Source organism: Nematostella vectensis, chromosome 5 (genome assembly GCF_932526225.1).
Source record: "Nematostella vectensis chromosome 5, jaNemVect1.1, whole genome shotgun sequence".
Taxonomy (NCBI): domain Eukaryota; kingdom Metazoa; phylum Cnidaria; class Anthozoa; order Actiniaria; family Edwardsiidae; genus Nematostella; species Nematostella vectensis.
The window spans coordinates 3,847,427-3,869,371 of NC_064038.1; the positions used below are offsets into that span (position 1 = coordinate 3,847,427).

At 40.7% G+C, this 21,945-nt stretch overlaps 2 protein-coding genes across 3 annotated transcripts; both read right to left on the reverse strand.

Annotated features, from left to right (window-relative positions):
• Positions 1-60: 60 nt before the first annotated feature.
• On the reverse strand, positions 61-5,083 carry LOC5517811. 2 transcript variants are annotated; one of them, XM_032362227.2, is made up of 6 exons: positions 4,980-5,083; positions 3,525-3,576; positions 2,056-2,426; positions 1,540-1,677; positions 1,131-1,259; positions 61-898 (listed from the first exon to the last, which is right to left on the reverse strand). In XM_032362227.2, exons 2-6 carry the CDS (start codon positions 3,565-3,567, stop codon positions 863-865), a joined length of 717 nt encoding a protein of 238 aa, XP_032218118.1. In that variant the 5' UTR covers positions 3,568-3,576; positions 4,980-5,083; the 3' UTR covers positions 61-862. The 2 variants fall into 2 exon arrangements, with proteins under 2 accessions (XP_032218118.1, XP_048584223.1); XM_048728266.1 differs by lacking the exon at positions 4,980-5,083 and adding an exon at positions 4,433-4,601 and having other exon boundaries at positions 3,525-3,577.
• Positions 5,084-8,858: 3,775 nt separating this feature from the next.
• LOC116601438 (mucin-3A) lies at positions 8,859-21,254 on the reverse strand. Its single transcript, XM_048728264.1, has 8 exons — positions 20,948-21,254; positions 18,595-18,652; positions 13,892-17,514; positions 13,433-13,801; positions 12,858-13,007; positions 11,553-11,739; positions 10,721-10,875; positions 8,859-9,972 (listed from the first exon to the last, which is right to left on the reverse strand). Exons 2-8 carry the CDS (start codon positions 18,644-18,646, stop codon positions 9,946-9,948), a joined length of 4,563 nt encoding a protein of 1,520 aa, XP_048584221.1. The 5' UTR covers positions 18,647-18,652; positions 20,948-21,254; the 3' UTR covers positions 8,859-9,945.
• Positions 21,255-21,945: the final 691 nt, after the last annotated feature.

The following is a 21,945-nucleotide window of genomic DNA, read 5'->3' on the forward strand; positions in this document are numbered from 1 at the left end:
GATTCTGAAAAAAGATTTATTTTACCATAAAAAAACATAAACACATCAAAAGACAATGGCAAAACGCAAAGTCTTTATTCGAAATTGATTAAGAATTAACTAAAACAAATCCTAGGTGAATATAAAGAGTAAGTGCAATTCTCTATTAATATGTTATTTGAATCAGAGAAGAGTCTCATTCATGGGACCCAGGGCGTCGCGTCCAAATCGTAACCAGAAACGAGCCCGTTGAGAACGGCTTTGTTCGCCAAAGATGGATGAGCCTTTGTCTCAAATCAGTCCTTATACAAAAATGCCCATTCAGAGAATATCATAAGAGCGTAAAATATCTGTACATAGCCCACACACAAAGTCTCTAACTATGAAATGAAAAAATGGAGCAAAACAAATACGATCACATGACACAAAATATGGATTGCTCAAATGAAATTAAACCCTCTTAAAGATTCTTAAACAATTCATTTCCTGGTTCTATTTTGATAATGACATGTTGACGAGGCCGCAAATTCCCCTTTTCTTCGTGTCTTATTTCATCTAAAAATAATGAATTGTAAAAGAGTAATCAAAATAGCGAGATGGAAAGTCAGTCTTTCTTCCTCAGAGGTCTAATGTTCGCTTTCCTTAGAGGGTCGTCATGAGTTTTCCGTCAACTACGATTACTAAGTCCAGCAAACTACCATTAGAAAGGACGGAAACTGACCTTAAGAATCCACATAAACTTGTATTTCTCTTTTGCTTATACGCTTGATATATTAAAATGATTATAGTGTTTTGCTGTTAGCGTGGCATAATGGATACTTAAAGCTTCACGCGTAAAAATGCGCAACTCATGATGAAGTCCCTGAAAAGAGATGAGCTCTTCTTAAAATCGTGTGGACTCCGCAGGTCTGTAGGAATCCTGAAATAGAACAATAAAAATCAAAATGTGATTCACTTTTTATCTTTTTATGATATTGATTTTATCCTTTTTCAACTTGCGCACACCTTCGAGCACAGAATATGTGTGTGATGTTAGTTTTCCGCTATGACAATGTATTAAAAAAGAAGAATGATGATGTGACTGTTATAGTTAGTTCTTACGATAGTGTGTATCAGTGGCGAGTCTTTTATAGGTAACTATGACAACATACCCCGTGGACGGTGACTGCGGGCTCATTATCGGCACTGAATGCTTTGTTCTGACGAGCGGAATCCCGCCTTCCATTACCAGCATTGTAGGAATTACCAGCATCGGCCTTCTTGTTCTTGTTGCAGCAAAACTAAAAATACAAGCAAAACTAAAAACACGGCCGTAGCTAGCACGGGGAAGGGGGGCCTCCCCCTAAATAAAAGAAATAGTTTAAGCCTCCCCCCCCAAAAAAAAAAGTTTGGACTCAAAGATTAGTATGGCGTTTTGCGCCGGATTGCTATTGTCGGCTTGAGCTAACATTGGCATGAAAGGTGGGTGATAAACATAAGTAGTCACATAAGTAAACCACAGGAAACCCAAAACACCAAAGGAAACCCGAAAACGACACCATAAAGATAAACGCGACTCACCGCGACGATCACCGATATGATGACAATGACGAGTAGGATCGCAAGCCCGACACCCAACCCGATATAAAGTCGTTCAACTTCCGTCAGCTTGTCGGCAGCCTTCGGGTCCGCCACGTCTTTGCCTCCGACTGTTTTTATCTGCAAGACGATGTAAATGTTTTAAGATTCTGACATCACGGGGATGATACACATCATGTGATGTTAACGTCACGCCAGACACGTCACGCAATAAAAATAATGCTCTTCTTATCTGAAAACCGACAGGAGGCGCTGCCTTGAGAAGGTAGCCATGGAGTGGTGTTTTGCGGGTACTTGCAGGTAACTGACTAAGCTTGTGAGCAATGCGCTTATTTTGTTGGGGGAAGAGGGGGTACAATAATGCCCCTCCCCCTACCTCTGCAAATCAATTGTGCTATGAAAAGTTTCGATAGCTGAAAAAAAATAATCATTCCTTTTGCTCCCTAAAATTTCCCGGAATCTCTAATTTCATTGAATGACATCATATTTGCTTTTCACCTTGTTTTTGAAGAGGGTTCCAAGGTACTGCTCCAAACTGTTTTCCTTGTAGTAATTCAGCACACGGTAAGCTTTCTTCGTCATCTTGACATCAATATCGTCACTGTTATTGCTGGACGCTTGACTGATATAAAACTTCACGTTGGCATCTGAACTTGATTTGTTCTTGTCGATGCAGCTCTCAGCGAAGTTGAAAATGACGATTTTGTTGGCTTTGACTTCAGTGCCGATTTCGGGGCCGTCCTCGTACAACAGCTCGTTAGATATTCCCTTTTTGAAGTAGCTTTCAAGATTGCAGAATTCTCTCCATGGAATACCGAAAGTGATCTCCACGTAGTTTGAGGGGTCGGCAGCCTTAGAGAGATGGTATGCTAAGGAAATTAAGGGCGTTAAGGAAATAATCTAAACAATAATCATTATGACATCGACTGTTTATTGAGGAATCACTGCCATAACATTATTGTTATTAATATTTCGCCAGGGCCGTAGCAGGGGGTGGGGCACTGGGGGCACGTGCCCCCCCCCCACCCAATATTTTCAAAAATTATAAGGATTTGACTTGTAGGGGGCTGGGCACTGGGGGCACGTGCCTCCCCCCTCCCCCAATATTTTCAAAAATTATAAGGATTGGGGGGGGGGGGGGGGGCTGTGTACCAATAATTTTTTTAATGTTTCTGTATTGTACCCCCACCCCCAATATTTTCTTACTGTTTCTGTATTGTGCCCCCCCCCCAATATTTTCTTAATGTTTCTGTATTGTGCCCCCCACCCCAAATATTTTCTTACTGTTTCTGTATTGTACCCCCACCCCCAATATTTGCTTAATGTTTCTGTATTGTGTCCCCCACCCCCAATATTTTCTTACTGTTTCTGTATTGTACCCCCCCCCCCCCACCCCAAATATTTTTTTACTGTTTCTGTATTGTGTCCGCTTCCCCACCAATTATACGTGGCCTGCTATGTTTAATATTTGCCATCGTCACAGCTCTGAATATTATTATCACGACCAGTGCCATCTTTATTATCATAATCAGCCGTAATCATCATTACTTACTCATCGTTCTCATTATCAGTACTGTGTGTCCAACTTATAAATCATTATTCCAACATTAATATCAACCATCACCACAATTATCATAAACATCATCATTATCATTAACGTCGTCACCGTCATCATCAGATCATCGTAATGCTTTATTTTCATTTTCACCATTGTCATCATCATCATCAACAAGAAATTGAAAGCTTAAGTTATATATGCTTTCTTTTGGCTAGATTGCTATAAGTGAAAGGTATAAGAACTTTAAAGAAACAAGAATGTTTAAACATGAGTGAGAAAGTTTAGCCTAACCAGGTGTACAAATTATAAAATTCAAATTGAAAGTTTTTAAAAATGGCATGGTTCTGAATAAATGACTGTTCTACAATGAATGGTGATCGAGGCCGTCGAACTATAAGCTGGATCATACCTGTTATACAGAGCAGAACTGTCAAATACCTGGAAGTGGTCATGATTAGCCCCTAAAGAGACGAAAAGATTAGTTATAGTCTTGTGGTAGAACCTATCGATCCTAAACCATAATAATCGATAAGCATGTCCTGATAGGCATAAAAAGCCTAAGTTATTAGGATCTGTTAAATTTGACAAAGCATCCAAAAAACCTTCTCCAGAGAGAAAATTATGTTGTATCTACCATGAAGAATAGAAAGGTTAGTTTTAATTTAAGATAGTAAGACTTATCAGGAGAAGTATAAGAAATTTGAAGAAAGTATAACCCATAACAAGCAGTCCTATGAGCGCCATTTAGATGTTCTTGACCAAGCAATGGCTGACATTATATTTATTATCAACATTAAACGTTAAATAAACCTTGTACGTAATAGTTTTCTTATTGGTTTGAGTGGATCATTCCTGTGTTTCATCAGAGCATAAAAATATGTTGAATTTAAAATTACTACTTAGTTACTTTCCATAATCTAATGCATTTGAAAAAAATAGAATTGATACTATCCTCGCCAATTCGGGTATCAAAATAGATTAATGTTCTGTTTTTACTTTAGAATGATTAAGGCAATTAATATTGCAAAATTAAAAATTCAGAGAGAGATAATATTTTCTAAAAGGTTTCTGCAATAAAAAGTTTGCGGCTATGACTATTTCAGTCGGTTTCGGAAACCGACGTTCGTTATTGTTCAATACATACTTCTTCAAATATACAAAAATAGAGCTTAACAAGCTGCTATCTTGGCCGATTATTTAACCAAAACAGAACCTAAGATAAGTCGAGAATATTCGTAAACATGGGTGAAACAGTTTTAATCCGTTGAGAGTTTAACTGAGGCGGCGGAAGTTACATGAACAAGTTAGTATACCTACCTTGATAAGGACAAGATAACAAGGCTGAGAGAAATATAATTAGAAAAACACGCTCTTTTTAGCCCAAGTTGTGAACGAATTCTTATCCGTGTCTTATTCTTGCGAAGCGAAGCTCAATTGATTCGTTGCTTTTGTTAAAGCGAAATCATGTGTAACGTTTTTGTTCAAGTGAGGTCTTTGTTTGCTAGCGATGCGAAGGGCGCCTCGTTTATAAAAAGTGCCAGATCACGAATATTGATTTTCTTTGAAGTATTTTAAATACATTTTTCGTCACATCGGTATAATTCATAATTTAATATTAATTTATAATGCTTAGTGTTGGTGTAATACAAAGATTGATTTTCTGGATATCTTTCTATTCTCCAAAAGCAATATTTTTTGCATTACCTATTATTCTATCTATATTCTTAATGAACAAAGTTAGACATACATGGACTGGATGAGTTCTTCATGAACTTAGCTTTTATAATTGGAAATAGCTTATCTAATTTTAAAAAAGTTATGAATTCTATGTTTTAGGTAACTAAAAACTAGTGAGCTCCGATACCTTCGGGAGAAGCGTTTGATAATTTGTTGTCGAGCGGTCCTTTTGAAGCAAGCCAACAGAATCCTTGTTTACTTACTCGGTGCTATCGATGGAATATAAATCACTTCGCACATGTTAGGTACGCACTCTCTACTATTGAATCTCATCTTAAGAATCATAAACGATAAAAATAAATATTCTAGACCCTAGTGTGGTAAATTGAATTATGTTTTTAATTCTTCTTATAAGAACTTTTTTTTACATAATAACGCCCAGAGATTTCACCAAATTCTAAAGAGCATGCTAACATGCTAACGAGGCTCATTATCTGCAAAAAATTTCGTTTTTGTGATGCGTTCTAAAATGCATTGTGTTGATGATAACAGAGCAACTATCTGTAGACCGAGTGGAATCAGAAAAATCATTCTCCGAAATATTCCCTCCGAAGAAAACCCAGGTGTCCTGGTTAACGCGAGGAACTCATTTACTGGTAGAGTTTATCTAATTTCCTGAAAACGCGAAAATTGTATGACGCTTAGACTTGTTTTCCTGCTCGTTTGTGTGGGCCCGCAGTACGTGTCTTTATCAGCGGCTGGGTCAATGGTCTGGTCGTTTGTCTCGCGATTTAAATTTCAGCCAATCAGGTAAGCGCCTGGATAGCTCTCATGCAGAAAAACGCTAACTTTAGGAAGGCTCAAGTAAGTATTGAGCCCGAAGCGTGTGTGACCATTGATCCAGTCGTTAGTGGGGCCGATGAGGCCTAGCGACGGCTGGAAAAAGAGACCATATCACGTTCTCTTTTGCCAAAAAATATAACATTTTTTTCAGATATAGGAGGGGGGGACCAATCCAGCACAAGCGCAAAGCAAAGTATTATGTGATGTTTTGTTTGCCAGTCAAGGAAGTGGCCCGTCATTTTGCTTTTTTTATTTTACAGAGATTCTTGAAAATTGGATTTTCAATAATATTAATTTTGATTTTCCGTCAAGACAGCTAATCTTCATGCAATGACCAGTTCTGAATGCCTTCTATATAAGAGACGCTTTTTATAGGACCAAAACGAAGATTCGTCCAATCAGAATAAAGGATTGATTCTGGTGACGTCATCTTGAAGTCCAATTCGCTGCTGTTAAAATATGGCGGATCCCAAAACAGATCACGCACAAAGTTGTACGAGATTGGAAACGAATCTGAGTAAATTGAAACCTAAAATCACAGTAGCAAAACATGAATAGACAAATAGAAGAGAAATCGGTACAATTCGTGTAAGTTTCAACCTTGTTGTATTTTGATAGAAAGAATAGTCATGGATATCCACAGGTAGCCCAGGCAATGGTTGTGAAGCTTGTTCGTAGTTTAGAATGGGCTGGTCTTAGAGATAAAACACGTGGATTGAAGCAGCAATTTTGTGTGAAATGTTGCCAATAAAATTGCCTTAAAACTTAGAACATGTCTTGTTGTCAAATGTATGTCTAATGACGGTTTTGGGGTGGTTTCTTCGCGAAATATACAGCTTCAGTCACCCTACTAATTGCCCACTTCAGTGAGGGCGAGGGAAATAATCGCTTTTAGCCAGTACTAGTAGCCGTCATCATATCTATGGTCATTCGCCACAAACCCGGCACTGCAAACTAGCCTTCTAGTAGGTCAACCAATCAGAATGCAGCATTGATGAGAGACCAACAGTGCGATTTGAGTAAAAGTGGTTATCGCGGTACACCATTGGTGTTTATAACTACTGTGATAGCAAAATGTCCTCATATTTCGCTCTTGAGTCTCACGGTTCAGTTGCCTTGTAGGAATGGCAAAACTGCCTGATAAGCTTTAAGCATACCTACTTGAAACCTCTTGAGAGTCGTTAATCATCCTGAGTGGCAGGCCCAAAACAATTGGCGACCTCTTGTCTAAGTCGCTTACAGTAGGTAAATATCAACTAAAAATACAGATATCAAGTATATTTTGGAAAGATGTGGCTAAAACCCTATATATAGAGGAAACAGAACGCAAACTAAAAGAAAGATTAAACGACGACAGCACAATTGTAGACTCGCAATCTCGATCCACACCTATCCACTCCGGGTGTTTCTTTTAAATCTAGATTTTGCATTATATTTTGTTAATGGAATGAGGTCTTATTGTCCCTGCGAATCAATTACTCTAGTGTTCCTTTTACTGGCACCCTCATTTTATAAAAAGTGCATTTCATATGTGTACCCTTTTCTGTAATCCCCTGCTAATTCTAGAAATACTGATTCTCTTTTTTAATTATCTACTTCAGATGTAAATGAAATCTAATTTTCTATTCTAATCACATAGATTCTGACTATGAACACTGATTTACCATTATCTAATTATCTATTTGAGATGAATGCTTCGCCCCCTGCTAATTCTAAGAATAATGACAACCCCTTCTCTAATTATCTATTTCAGATTCCTGTAATCTTGACCAGTGTTACCCGAACGGCGCCATCAACCCCGCAAACCCCTGCCAGGTAAAATATAGCACTCGGAGTGTTTCTCTGAGCGGGAATTGGGGCGAGTGTTCTACGTAACTACACCTCCCCAAACCGATTTGCATCACTTTTTGTCCTTTCAGAGCAAGGGGTGTCTGCCCAACAATGCTGATATAACTGTCGGGAATACATCCTTAGAGCGTCCGTCTTTATTGTTGGGATAGCTTTTTGCGATATTATCTTTATCTTTATTGCCAGCAGTTTGCCCTAGTAATGTGCCTTACGTGCAAAGTTAAAGCAAAATTTGGCCTGCAAATCGTTTCCTGTAGTAATTTAAATCCCCTGTTTTGTTGTTTTGAGTTCTCGTACACCAGAGAAAGCATTTTGCGGGAAAGACCCTTTCAGAATAAAAAGGCAAATGTCTAAGACGTAAAATAATAACACGTAAATAGGCCATGATCTTTTTATTAAAAAAAGATACAAAGAAATGAAAAGACCTAGAGGAGCAGGCTTGAAGACCCATAGGTTTTTGCTAAATCAATTTTATAATAGCATTGCAATAATGCCGCAAACAAAACGTCATGGTCCAATAATAAAGGTGTGTCGTGTAATGATGGAAACGCCTGTACCCACCCGGATGTGTGTACCTCGGGGGAGATGTACTGGGACCCCTTATGCGTGAGAACATTGCGAGGTGTGTGACGGAAATGGGTGATGCACCCTGGAGGACGGTTACCGGTTAAACAACAATTACATGTGCGAGGTCTGTGACGGAAATGGGTGATGCACCCTAAAGGACGGTTACCGGTTAAACGACAATTACATGTGCGAGGTCTGTGACGGAAATGGGTGATGCACCCTGAAGGACGGTTACCGTTTAAACGACAATTACATGTGCGAGCAAAGTAAGCATGGTTCATACTCCTCGTGAAACATATTTCTATTATATACCTCAGTTTAAAGAGCCATGGCCAGCCACACATTTTAAGATGATCTAAAACACATAAAAGACTTAGGGTATATATATACAAACTCACGGTATATATATTTTACGGGCGTACTTTTGTACTCCAAAGTAACCATATACTTCTCATTTACCAAATCAATTTACCAATCAGCCGATGCAAATAGCTGCTTTCTTAAAATAGGACCTTTTAAGTGCACTGGAACACAGACTTATCATTTTAGCGTCATTTTATGGTTGAGATTTTTAATCAAAACCAAACAGTCATCCAGGTGCTGAGCTTTAATCTGTCAGATAAATTGAAGTTTTCTCACAGAGCGGATGAAGACAGATTGAAAATACACTTTCAGATTTCAATTCACACTTTACCTGGCTTACGTTTACTGCCATTTAAACATTGTTCTCATTTAGCTTGACAGGGCGAAGAGGACGCTAATAAAAGGACTAATTAAACTAGAAATTAAATATTGCCCTGATACCAACTTTCAAACCCCCAAAGTTTTCCTTTATTTCAAAATACACTTCCACAACTATATTCCCATTTTTAATTGTTTCACTTTAGTTGATTTCTGCGCCGGTTAATCCGTCAACTCGTTTCACCCCGACCCTATCTCGGATGTCGCTGGAAACTGTAACAGCGGCACCAATTCCTACTCAAACATCAAGGAGTGTAGCCCTGGCTTATGATGGGCTATCAAACGCTAACGTGTGTAACCACGCATATGCGGTAGAATGCCCTAGATCTGTAGGAGGCGCAGGAGGTATGTATCTGCTGGGTGGTGATGGTGATAATGATGATGTTCATGATTATGACTATGGTGATGATTTTCACCTGTATTAAAAAAATGTCTTATACATTTACTGTATTTTTGGCTGCTAGAAAAGGGGGGCTGGCTACGCCCCTGTCAATTATCAACCTATTCAGAACAATACAAATACCATACCAGAGCCTGCATTAGTCAAACATATATATCATTCTAATTGCTACTTTTTTTTATGAAAATAAAAATACTACTTAAAAATATTTTACATCCTTGCAAAAATGACTTAACAATTAGAATAACGTATGCTGATACAAAAACTTCTACTGCTTCCCAAGATTCTAATGTGAAGCGTTTTCTTACCTCTCACCTACCTTTTATAAAGGATTTAAGTAACGCCTTAATAACATTAAAAAAAACTTACTTTTAAAGATTCTCCTCGCCCATTTTGAGCTTGGAATACCACTATCAAGTGACAATATTCATAACTCTACTAATATATCATTCATCCTTATATCGAAAATTGCCATTCTACTATTCATTACTTAGACAACCATTTGTCATGGCCGTCTCCCAGAACACCTTGACCGAGTTATGGCTTGACAAACCTCCATAGTTCCAGAAAAAAGGCGTAAAATTTTTATCAAAACCATTTTATGGCGTAATGGTTCCAATGCCGACTGTTTGATGTCTAATAATCATTGTGACTATACTAAATGTTCCACATTTGTAATTTTTTTTCCATGTTTCTTTTTTTTCTTGCTTGAGAGTCTGCATTGTAATTATGAATGGTAGATTGCCGTGCTTTTCTATAAGTGTGTTTCCTCTGATGCACCCTACAGAAGAGAACACAAGGTCAGCGTCGATTGAAACTATTTTCGTGTTTATATGATGATGGTGATAATGATGATAAAAATGTTTAAGTTAATGAAAATTAAGTTAATGATGAAGTTGCTCATCATGAACATTAGCCCACAACGGCCGAAGGTCCACTTTCGGTTCTCAATAGACGAGCTATTTGTAGACAAAACTATAAAGCTTTAGCTAGATCACTCTGGTATGTAACCAAATCTGACAATATACATCCCATGGAGATACTGCAAAGGCATAAAATAAATCCTTTTTGTTTTGTCGGGGGTGTTTAGACCTCCCCTTTCCGGAAAAATTAAGTCCACTTTTTCGGATTTCGCACCCCTCCCACACAAGAAAAATCCTGGGTACGGGTCTGGATGGTGATGGAGATGGCGATGCTTGTTGTGATGGTGACGATGATAATGATGATAATCATGATGCTGCTGCTGATGGTGATGGTGATGGTGATTATTATTACTGATGAAAATGTTGCTTATGATGCTGATGGAAATGATAATTTTCCTAAAACAAGGCTGTTGTTGGTGCTGATGTTGATGAGGATTACGGTTATTTATGGATAGCTGTTTTTATGAAGACAATAATAATGGTTATATTCCCTATAAATTAGATGATGCTGAAGATCATAATTACGATGGTGATGACATAAACATATTTGAAGATAATGATTATGTTAATGACATAATGAAATTTGTCGTTTGGGTACATTAATACCTCTTCTTTGTCAAAACCAGCGTTGTTATTTCCACTCGTGTTTTCTGTCACTGCCGTTGACGTTTCTTTCTCCGACTCAACATCGAGGAATCCCGGGTTCTCCAAACCGGCTGAGCCATTAGATGCTGTGTGTTTTTCCTCTTTTGTCTTTAATTCTAATAACCAATGATATTCAATAATATTATATAACTTCCACAGTTCTTCCAAACGTACTCATTACGTAACATATTTCCATTCGACAAATTAGAAAATATTTAAAAAATAATCAATCTATCATGATGACGAGTAAAACAAATTTATCATTTGTTTTCACTTCTCGGATTTTGAGAATTTTGTAAACTCTTATTGCAACTGCTGTCCGACCCTGGATTATCTTGCTGTTTGACAAATCAGCCTTTAAAATAATTGAGATAGTAAGCAAGCTCTGATTGGTGAGAGCCCCACTCGACTGGAAGGTCCACTCTAATGAAGGCAACCAGTACCACTGCGAGCAGGACGAGCTACCTAAGAGGAAATGGTCCATAACACCCCCCCTCCCCCCCCCCCCTCCCCCTGAGCGTGCTCTTTCTTTCCTAATGCTATAAAGGTCATGCGACGACGTTTATTATCATGCTGCTCTATTCTCTCTCGGTTTTCATAGTAAGATCAAGAAAAGAAAATAAGATTTTATATCTTAATTGACACCTGCAAATTTCTAAAAAAAAATAAAAAATAAAATAATCAGAAAAAAACATGGTAAACGCAAACTCCAAAATATGGTATCAATTTTAGAAACAGAAATTGGAGGATCAAGATAAAAAATCAAAAGTATGTCTATGAAAAAGTTACCTACCAGGCACTTCATCATCCGTCATTGTTCCGAGTGAGTCACTGTCAGGGGTAGCCAAGGGAGCCTTTACCTCCACTACCACCTCCACCTGGGGATTCTCCTTCATTTCTAATGTGCCGTTAGCTGCTGGCCGTCTGTAGTTCTCGTCAGCTGGGACTCGCTCGAGCCGGAGTTTTCTTCGTCGTGACATCTGCAAATACAAAGTTATCTCACTTTTATAAGGCGGAAGTAAAGAGGAGGGGTTGGGTCATAAGGTTATCTACAAGAGGGACCCTCCTTAAAGTTAACATAGAAATTCCGCAATTTGGGATGAGAAGGATAACACTAACGGTATAGAAACAATGCCAAAAAGTGCAAAAAATAAGAATAGACAATTTATGGATTAAGGTGAGATAAAAAAGTGCTTAGAAATTAGACAGGTTCTACTGCCAACTTTGACATCTGCCCTGATATAGGACATATCGCCCTTCGTCTTAATAGTCTATGGGAGACTGGGGCGAGTACCAGAAAATGCCTTTGGTTATATGTTCCTGGACCTTTTCAAAATGGCTGAAACTGAAAATGAAGGTAAGCAAAATTTCCTGAAATTTGACGAAATTGCATGTTTTTCCTATTAATCTATGGCTGTAGTTTTTTAGTAGTATAAAAAAGCCGAGTGCGCGGGAGCCCTGTGATAATCTAAAACGTTAGTGTCCAGGCTTTATTTAAGATGGCGGTAAGTTAAAAAGAATGATTTCTGCAAGTTCAAGTTGCCAGTTTAAGTTCAAAGTGGGAGTAAGTTAGAATAGAGATAGAAAAGCGGACTCCTAAATAACAGGCATATCCTATAAGCAGTGTCGTAGCATACCTCCAAATATATATTTTTTTTTTGGGGGGGGGGGGGGCACAATACAGAAACATTAAGAAAATATTTAGGGGCACGGCCACGCCCCTACTATTCATTTCCTAATAATTTATGAAAATATTGGGGGGGGGGGGGGGCACGTGCCCCCAGTGCCCCACCCCCTGCTACACCCCTGATAAGGGATTGACTAACCTTGACTTCTTGAGAAACGACAGTTTAAAACAGTTTGATATCAACAACATATCGTGTATTTTTTTCTAAATGGTCTAATGAGTGCTAATACCTGCGATAACGAGTGATCCTGGGACCTATTCAAAATGGCAGCTTCGCCAAAACCAAAGCAATGTTAAGCGACCAAATCATTAAGAAATATAATAAAGCGAACATGGAATGTAATTTCAATATAGGGGTTTATATTGATATACTTTCTGAACTACTATGCTTCAGTAAATTAAGACACTCACACAAAATGCGGAGACGGCGATTGCAACGACAAGGATTAAGACAACTGCTCCGACGCTCAACCCTATTTTCTCAGACTTTGAAAACTCAAAACCGGCATGCCTAGGTGTTGGGCTTGGCTCTAATTTCTTTAAACTCGGCTTCTTCGTCATCTGCAAGAGAAATATAGATGGAATATAAATAAATCAATAAGTAATTTTGTATAGGTAATCAAAAAAAGTATACACTCTTCTCAATCTTAAAGTAATCACTCTTATTACACATGTAATCACGAGACAACAGATACAAAAAAACAACAACAATAAAGCGTGGTCGAGTTCCAGCCTTTATTTTGTTCTGGTATGGCCACTGTGAAGAAATGGGGGTTGTTTCGTGGAGTTGAAGCTAGAAGTTCCCCAATTTTCAGCAACTTACAAGCCCTCCATCCACTATCTTGATAATATTCTGATATTCTCAAGCTACGGCTATGTTTTGTCTTCCCCCTCTGGCTAATAACAATTAGATGTTGCTATAAGAGGCACCAAAACGCTATTTTCTATGATAAAAAAAGTGATGACCACAAGCATTAAGATCTTACCTCTACCCCGGCGAATTCGTCCCCAAGCGTCTCTTGAAGATTCCCCTTTTTCTCCGCATCAACAAGAAACTTGAATGCCTTATTTGTCAACTCCTCATCAACTTCATCCGAATTTTCCTTCGTTACGTAAAAGCTAAGTCCAGCGTTCTCGGCGTTTCGTCTTCTGCGTCTCGCCTCAACGCACTTGACACCCACAAGTTTGATTCGGGATTCGTCGATACCAAGATTTTTAGCAACTGCACTTTTAAAGACCTCAGTCAGGTTACAAAGCCTAGACATCGGAATATTGAACTCTAGTGTGACCACGACCTTGGGAGTATAGGGCGGACTTGTGGTGGCCAGACCAGGGGTTATGCCAAGTTTGGTAATCTGTTAGGCAAGCGATTGACATGATTCAGATATTTCATAATCACGTTTTCGAATATCAGCAATGCTTTTTACGATTGTGCAAATGCTTACCTTAACGTTTACAAGTTTCGAGTCAAGCTGCTCCAAATCACCTTCCAGATCCAACAAAATTCTATAGGCGTTTCTGGTGAGACCTTCATCGACGATATTCGAGTATTCTTTCGATACATAAAATACCAACTTAGTAATTGTTGATCGTCTGAATCGTCTGACACCCCCGCACTTATCGTCGACTACTTTGATGCGATTCTTATTGATGCTCCCTAGCTTCTTTGACAGCCCAGCCTTGAAATCATCAACGCCATCGCATGATAATTGTTCGCTGAACTCAACAGTAACGTATTCTGTTGGCTGGTAAGGGGTGGTGGTTGGTGTTATTGAAGACGAAGATGGTGTTGACAGAGATGATAATGATGATGATGATACCATTGATTGCAGTGATGATGATGACATCGACGGTTTTGATGGCAGTGATGATGTTGAAATCGTTTGGATTAAAGACAAAAGGAACGATGATGTCATCGGTGTTGTTGACAGTGATACGGATGACGTCAATGGTGTTGGTATTAACAACGATGACGTGAATGGCATTGATAATGATGTTTTAAGTAGCGATGGTACCGACGATGATGACATAATTTTTGACGTTAGCAGAGATGACGATGACGTCATTTGTAATGATGGCATTGATGACGATGTTGCTGATAGTGTTGGCAGTGATGATGACGGTAATGACCAAGATACCCCAGTAGTACTGGTGATTGAGGGTATTGAAGTAGGGCTTGGACTGGCTGCTACCGTGGTGTTAATAGCGATTTCCACACTGGGGCTTGAAGTAGCTGCTACCGTGGTGCTGAAAGCGATTTCCACACTAGGGCTTGGAGTGGATGCCACCGTGGTGTTTAAAGCGATTTCCACAGTAGGGCTTGGAGTGGATGCCACGGTGGTGCTGAAAGCGATTTCCATAGTAGGGCTTGAAGTAGCTGCCACCGTGGTGTTGATAGCGATTTCCACAGTAGGGCTTGGAGTGGATGCCACCGTGGTGTTTAAAGCGATTTCCACAGTAGGGCTTGGAGTGAATGCCACCGTGGTGATAAAAGCGATTTCCATAGTAGGGCTTGAAGTAGCTGCCACCGTGGTGTTGAAAGCGATTTCCACACTAGGGCTTGGAATGGCTGCCACCGTGGTGTTAAAAGCGATTTCCACACTAGGGCTTGGAATGGCTGCCACCGTGGTGTTTAAAGCGATTTCCACAGTAGGGCTTGGAATGGCTGCCACCGTGGTGTTTAATGCGATTTCCACAGTAGAGCTTGGAGTGGCTGCCACCGTGGTGTCTAAAGCGAGTTCCACAGTAGAGCTTGGAGTGGCTGCCACCGTGGTGTCTAAAGCGATTTCCACAGTAGGGCTTGGAGTCGCTGCCACCGTGGTGTCTAAAGCGATTTCCACAGTAGGGCTTGGAGTGGCTGCCACCGTGGTGTTTAATGCGATTTCCACAGTAGAGCTTGGAGTGGCTGCCACCGTGGTGTCTAAAGCGAGTTCCACAGTAGAGCTTGGAGTGGCTGCCACCGTGGTGTCTAAAGCGATTTCCACAGTAGGGCTTGGAGTCGCTGCCACCGTGGTGTCTAAAGCGATTTCCACACTAGGGCTTGGAATGGCTGCCACCGTGGTGTTTAAAGCGATTTCCACAGTAGGGCTTGGAATGGCTGCCACCGTGGTGTTTAATGCGATTTCCACAGTAGAGCTTGGAGTGGCTGCCACCGTGGTGTCTAAAGCGAGTTCCACAGTAGAGCTTGGAGTGGCTGCCACCGTGGTGTCTAAAGCGATTTCCACAGTAGGGCTTGGAGTCGCTGCCACCGTGGTGTCTAAAGCGATTTCCACAGTAGGGCTTGGAGTGGCTGCCACCGTGGTGTTTAAAGCGATTTCCACAGTAGGGCTTGGAATGGCTGCCACCGTGGTGTTTAAAGCGATTTCTACGGTAGGACTTGGAGTGGCTGCCACCGTGGTGTTTAAAGCGATTTCCACAGTAGGGCTTGGAGTGGATGCCACCGTGGTGTTTAAAGCGAGTTCCACAGTAGGGCTTGAAGTAGCTGCTACCGTGGTACTGAAAGCGATTCCCACAGTAGGGCTTGGAGTGGATGATACCGTGGTGTTAAAAGCGATTTCCACAGTAGGGCTTGCAGTGGCTGCTTCCGTATAATCGAGGGTGGGTGTCACTGTGAAGTTCGGGGTGGCTGCTACCGTATAATTGAGGGTGGGTGTCACTGTGAAGTTCGGAGTGGCTGCTACCGTATAATTGAGGGTGGGTGTCACTGTGAAGTTCGGAGTGGCTGCTACCGTATAATTGAGGGTGGGTGTCACTGTGAAGTTCGGAGTGGCTGCTACCGTATAATTGAGGGTGGGTGTCACTGTGAAGTTCGAAGTGGCTGCTACCGTATAATTGAGGGTGGGTGTCACTGTGAAGTTCGGAGTGGCTGCTACCGTATATTTGAGGGTGGGTGTCACTGTGAAGTTCGAAGTGGCTGCTACCGTATAATTGAGGGTGGGTGTCACTGTGAAGTTCGGAGTGGCTGCTACCGTATAATTAAGGGTGGGTGTCACTGTGAAGTTCGGAGTGGCTGCCACCGTGGTGTCTAAAGCGATTTCCACAGTAGGGCTTGGAGTCGCTGCCACCGTGGTGTTTAAAGCGAGTTCCACAGTAGGGCTTGGAGTGGCTGCCACCGTGGTGTTTAAAGCGAGTTCCACAGTAGGGCTTGAAGTAGCTGTTACAGTGGTACTGAAAGCGATTCCCACACTACGGCTTGGAGTGGATGATACCGTGGTGCTAAAAGCGATTTCCACAGTAGGGCTTGCAGTGGCTGCTTCCGTATAATCGAGGGTGGGTGTCACTGTGAAGTTCCGAGTGGCTTCTACCGTATAATTGAGGGTGGGTGTCACTGTGAAGTTCGGAGTAGCTGCTACCGTATAACTGAGGGTGGGTGTCACTGTGAAGTTCGGGGTGGCTGCTACCGTATAATTGAGGGTGGGTGTCACTGTGAAGTTCGGAGTGGCTGCTACCGTATAATTGAGGGTGGGTGTCACTGTGAAGTTCGGAGTGGCTGCTACCGTATAATTGAGGGTGGGTGTCACTGTGAAGTTCGGAGTGGCTGCTACCGTATAATTAAGGGTGGGTGTCACTGTGAAGTTCGGAGTGGCTGCTACCGTATATTTGAGGGTGGGTGTCACTGTGAAGTTCGGAGTGGCTGCTACCGTATAATTGAGGGTGGGTTTCACTGTGAAGTTCGGAGTGGCTGCTACCGTATAATTGAGGGTGGGTGTCACTGTGAAGTTCGGAGTGGCTGCTACCGTATAATTGAGGGTGGGTGTCACTGGGAAGTTCGGAGTGGCTGCTACCGTATAATTGAGGGTGGGTGTCACTGTGAAGTTCGGAGTGGCTGCTACCGTATAATTGAGGGTGGGTGTCACTGTGAAGTTCGGAGTGGCTGCTACCGTATAATTGAGGGTGGGTGTCACTGTGAAGTTCGGAGTGGCTGCTACCGCTGTATCAGAGACGTCGCTTGATAGGGTTGCACTAATAAAGGGGGGAACAGTTGCGTTTGCTGTTTGTGTGGAATTTGTCGCAACATTTGCACTTGTCACGAATGAGGTGTTTGCTGCTGAAAGGCGTTCTGTGTTCACTAAGAAGAGACCAAGGATTGAGAAATCAGATAATTACTTGGGTAAGTCATCTCTATTAATAAAGGGTAAGTGTTTGATTTTTGGCCCTGTCACGTGTTTTTTTAGTTGCACGAGTCGAAATGAGAGGTGACTGAGTATGTTTAACAGCAAAACATCCTGGAGACCAACGATGAGCACTGCATAACGCTATATTTGTTGTGAGGTGCGAAGGCGGTAATACGAAACACTAATACTCTAAGCTAAGTTTAAACGTCGTATTATTCATGAGGCGTATTCAATGCAAATACAAGCAAATGAAGATAAAACAATCGACTCGATTCATTTACTTGATTGGCATTGAATACGGCTCGGGGGGGGGGGGGGGGGGGGGTAAAAAGGTTCGCGGATCGGCGGATTCAGCCCCGAAATGCTCACGGATTACGGATTTTGATGATTATTTCAGCGGATTGGCGGATTTTGGAAATACGGCGGATCACGGATCTGTTGACAATTTGGGCAAGGATTTCGGATTTTGACTGCTTTGACGGTCGAATTTCGGATTTTAAATGAATTTCAATCGATGGTATTGATTATCTGTCAAACCATGCGGATCTAAAAATATTTGCGGATCCACGGATTTGCCCCGAAAATGTTGCGGATCGGCGGATTTACATGCATTCACATACCCCCCCCCCCCCCCCTTCCCCCCCCCGCCCGCTCATGGATAATCTAACGTTTGAACTTAGCCTTAGCTAGACAAAAATAGGAGCGCGTAGCCTTTCGATTCTTCAGGGAAAAAGCTTTTTCTTATTGTTAAGGGAGTTGTTGCCCCAACTCACTTAATATTATATTTTGCTATCTTTTATAATCTGATCACGAAAGCGGAGCTTTGGTAGGTCGAAGTTTGCTTGCACTCGCCCTTTGCATATTTTAAACTTTATTTCCCGTTTGATGATAAAGGTTGATCATCTCAGTAAGAAAGGCTTGAAATGCATAAAAAGTCAAAAAAATAAGTTGCAAGACTTCTGGTATAAACCCGACCTGCATTTGTGTACACATACCACAGGACCCCCAACGGCTCATCGATTGTTTGTACTTACCAAGAATAAGAACCACAATGACAAGACAGCCCTGTTGCGTCAGACTCGCCATAACGCCCTAAAAATGTCACAATCGGTTATTTGATAAATTCAAATGTCCAAGAATCAAAATAGTAAATCTAGAGTGAACGGAAACACCACATAATGAGTCGCAGATCTTGGCTGTTTTTTTTTTTATCCATGACAAGGATACTAGAGTGTATCCTTTGTGTTCATGACACTGGATTTTCAGTACCACGCCACGAATGCTCGTTTCAAGCGCAGTTTAGTGACAAAAAAAATACTATAATTTTTTTCGTGCGTAGTAATCTTTGCGGGGCATCGTTTCACTTTGTTGGGCTTCCGAATAGTCCACTTCTGAAGTGGTTCATTATGGAAAAATGGTAGTTTTATCGCCGGCACCCTCGCCCCAGCGCACTTCGGTCTTCGCGCGCACCACAGAATTACCAATATTCAAAAGCAAACCCTTTCCGAATAACCCCGTTGGGAGGCGGCTAGCAGGCTATCGTGAGCACGACTGTCAACAAGAAATGCATTCGAGTACATCATAAACAAACGCACACGCACATTGAACCCCCCAAGCTATTGGACTATTGGACCCGAACGCTTCTATCTTAGAGGTTGGTTCTCACAAAGGACGCGAGCGCAGGAGAACGCAACTCCTTGATTCTCTTGCGCTTGCTCTTAAAAGAGTCTCACATACATTTGCGCTCTTGCGCAAATGAACAGAACCGCGAATAACCTTATTATTTGGACAAGTGTATGAATCTAACTTTTGAACTCGCGTATGACTGCACCTTTTGGAATATTGTATGGCCGCACCTTTTAAACCCCCACATGACAACATATGACCGCACCTTTTGGTGCATTTTAAGAATTTTGCTGTTGTTTTTTCCCATGTTGAAAAGCTTTATTGAGATTCTCTGTCAACACTGAGACGGACATTCCAGAATATGTGTTTCTAAAATAGACAACCGTTGTCAAAAATAAAGTTGAGCAAGATTTTTTTAAGTTAGATAATATGATCATAATAATTAAAAATATGGTAGTATAACAAATCACAAATACTATGTGAATTCGGGGGCATGTTATCGATTTGATGTGAGTAAGAAATGTAATACTGTACCATTCTCATAACATCTTCAAAATAATTAAAAACAAGAACAAAGAAGTTGTCATTGGAGAATTGAACCTCCTCATTCGAGACGAGAGCCCTGAGAAAAGGAATCTTTTTGCGTACTTAAGGAGGTCAATCATCACCATGGCCATGCGGACAACAAACAACACCTTCATCGACGCTGATTTTTTTTCATGGGGACATCTTATTTTCTGTTGAGGCTGGACCTTTCTTATTTTTGGAGCATTTTTAAGGCATATTTGGCAAAATCTCAGGCCGGACGTTCTTATAAAGAAGTTCTTATATAAAAAAAAAAAGAGTGACGTCAGTGTACACGACTTTTGAAAACAGCGCGTTGTAACCGACCCGGTAGGAGTGACAATAAAACACAAATTTAATTAAAATATAATCAAAGTCTGGAACTACAACGCACTCGTAACATGCAAGCGCCGCATTCCATATGCGTCAAGAATCGAAAACGATCCAGAACAGGAATTAAAATTGCTCTGATATGTTGTTTATCACTAACTTAGTTGAAGTTGTTGACCTTTCGTTCCTATTGTCTAGAAACCTCTTCTTCATTCCTTAGTCTTGGCTATATCAGCCAACTACCAAAGACACTTTCTCGAGAAAGAAAATTGTGAGTTTGAGAATCATGGTTATAAGCTCCAATGATCGTTAAACTTTTCTAACGATGTGTTCATGAGGATTAGTTCTTAGCTTACCGCATAGTTTTTGCGTGAGTGTTGCTTTGGAAAGATTCCATGATCCTAAAATCTCGCAGGATTGCTTTAATTGACTCCCATAGCAGATAAAATAACTTGTTAGGATTCCGAAGTAGTACTTTCCCGAGCATTAAAAGGCAGGATAATGAAAAAAATTTTTGGCGGTAAAAGATTTGCAGTCGTTTAAAAAACCGGTGTGAAAAATATATTTGCATTCAAGCTCGCAAATTTGCTTTGAAGCTAGCTGTCAACATGATGGCAGTTTAGAATTAAGTTATTTTTCTCGCATATAATACATCACAATCGCAAATCCCGAGACAGATTTCTTCCTTCCCGCTAGAACACACACACAAAAAAAGGTTTTCGTCTTTGCGTTACAACCACCGCACACATTTGTAGTAAAAATTCGCCGAAGGTACATAGACAGCAAACATGAAGATTGCATTGATGGCAATGACTTTACCCTGCACTGTGGGTATTGGGATTGTGTGGGATTATTGTCTGATCTTACCTTTATGGTTCTTGCGGAGGTAATACAACGTTGTAAAACGCTATCTTTGCACGTGTATTCTTGGAAAGAACGGATTCGCGATAGGCAGATGGCGTAACTGTAGAATCCCTCGATGGTGTTGCGCTACGGACCTTATTAACCAATCAAGTGTCACTTAAGCAACGTACAGTTTTAGCATTTGACGTAACAGAGAAAAACTCCAAGGGAAAAGGGTAATTAAGTGAGGATTTCATTTATCCGCATTGCTAAATCAGAGTAGAGCTTGAAGAAGCTTTTGCAGTGTGAACGCTGTTGGAATGCTGTGCGTGTTACAAACATCCCACATTAGAATGGCGGGACTTGCGTGACACGTGACTTACTAGTGAAGGATTACACGAAGGGATATTAGCTGCAGACCAGGGATTTACAGTTTGCTTTTAATAAACACCTCTTGTTTTTTCACTAAATATAAACCGTGTCAACATTTCAATTCCTTGTTGTCCTTAAGGTAACAAGAATTAACACAATCTCCTGGGAACAACAAACTGCATCTGGTTATCTAGCTAGCTGATCGTGAATAACTCAGGGTTGTGTATGATAAAGGAATAGCTGCAATGCAGTAGTTTGAGTGACAATATCATCTTTGATAACATATTTGATAAAGGGGAATGTTTTATTTAGGGGGGGGGGGGTAACTATGTCTTTATCAACAGCGTGACTGATCCACAGTCTGTGGGCGTTTATGTGAAATCAATGACGAAATACAATATTATAAAAAAAATAATCAAGATACTATTTTTAAGAGTCGCCAGCTCCAAGGAGGTCAAACTTGATGTTTTTGAATCGCCATCAACAAAAAAAAAAAAAAAAAAAAATCGGCATATAAACGTCACGGTCCAAATCGGTTAAATGACGTCAGTCAATCAAAATCTTTGTGAGTTGTTTAGATTGGCGTGAGTGACAGTTTTGGATTTTGGTCTTATGATCTTGCTTTTATATTAGCCAAGACTAGCCGTCTC

Bases quoted from the DNA above. Each gene is read 5' to 3' on its own strand.
- LOC5517811 (XM_032362227.2), bottom strand. From the start codon at position 3,567: ATGACCACTTCCAGGTATTTGACAGTTCTGCTCTGTATAACAG. The intron at 1,678-2,055 runs GTGAAAAGCAAA...ATCGTCTTGCAG, and splicing joins GAACCCTCTTCAAAAACAAG to ATAAAAACAGTCGGAGGCAA. The intron at 899-1,130 runs GTATGTTGTCAT...GTTCTATTTCAG, and splicing joins CCGCAGTCACCGTCCACGGG to GATTCCTACAGACCTGCGGA.
- LOC116601438 (XM_048728264.1), bottom strand. From the start codon at position 18,646: ATGGCGAGTCTGACGCAACAGGGCTGTCTTGTCATTGTGGTTCTTATT. The intron at 17,515-18,594 runs GTAAGTACAAAC...GTCTCTTCTTAG, and splicing joins CATTGTGGTTCTTATTCTTG to TGAACACAGAACGCCTTTCA. The intron at 13,802-13,891 runs GTAAGCATTTGC...CTTGCCTAACAG, and splicing joins CGAAACTTGTAAACGTTAAG to ATTACCAAACTTGGCATAAC.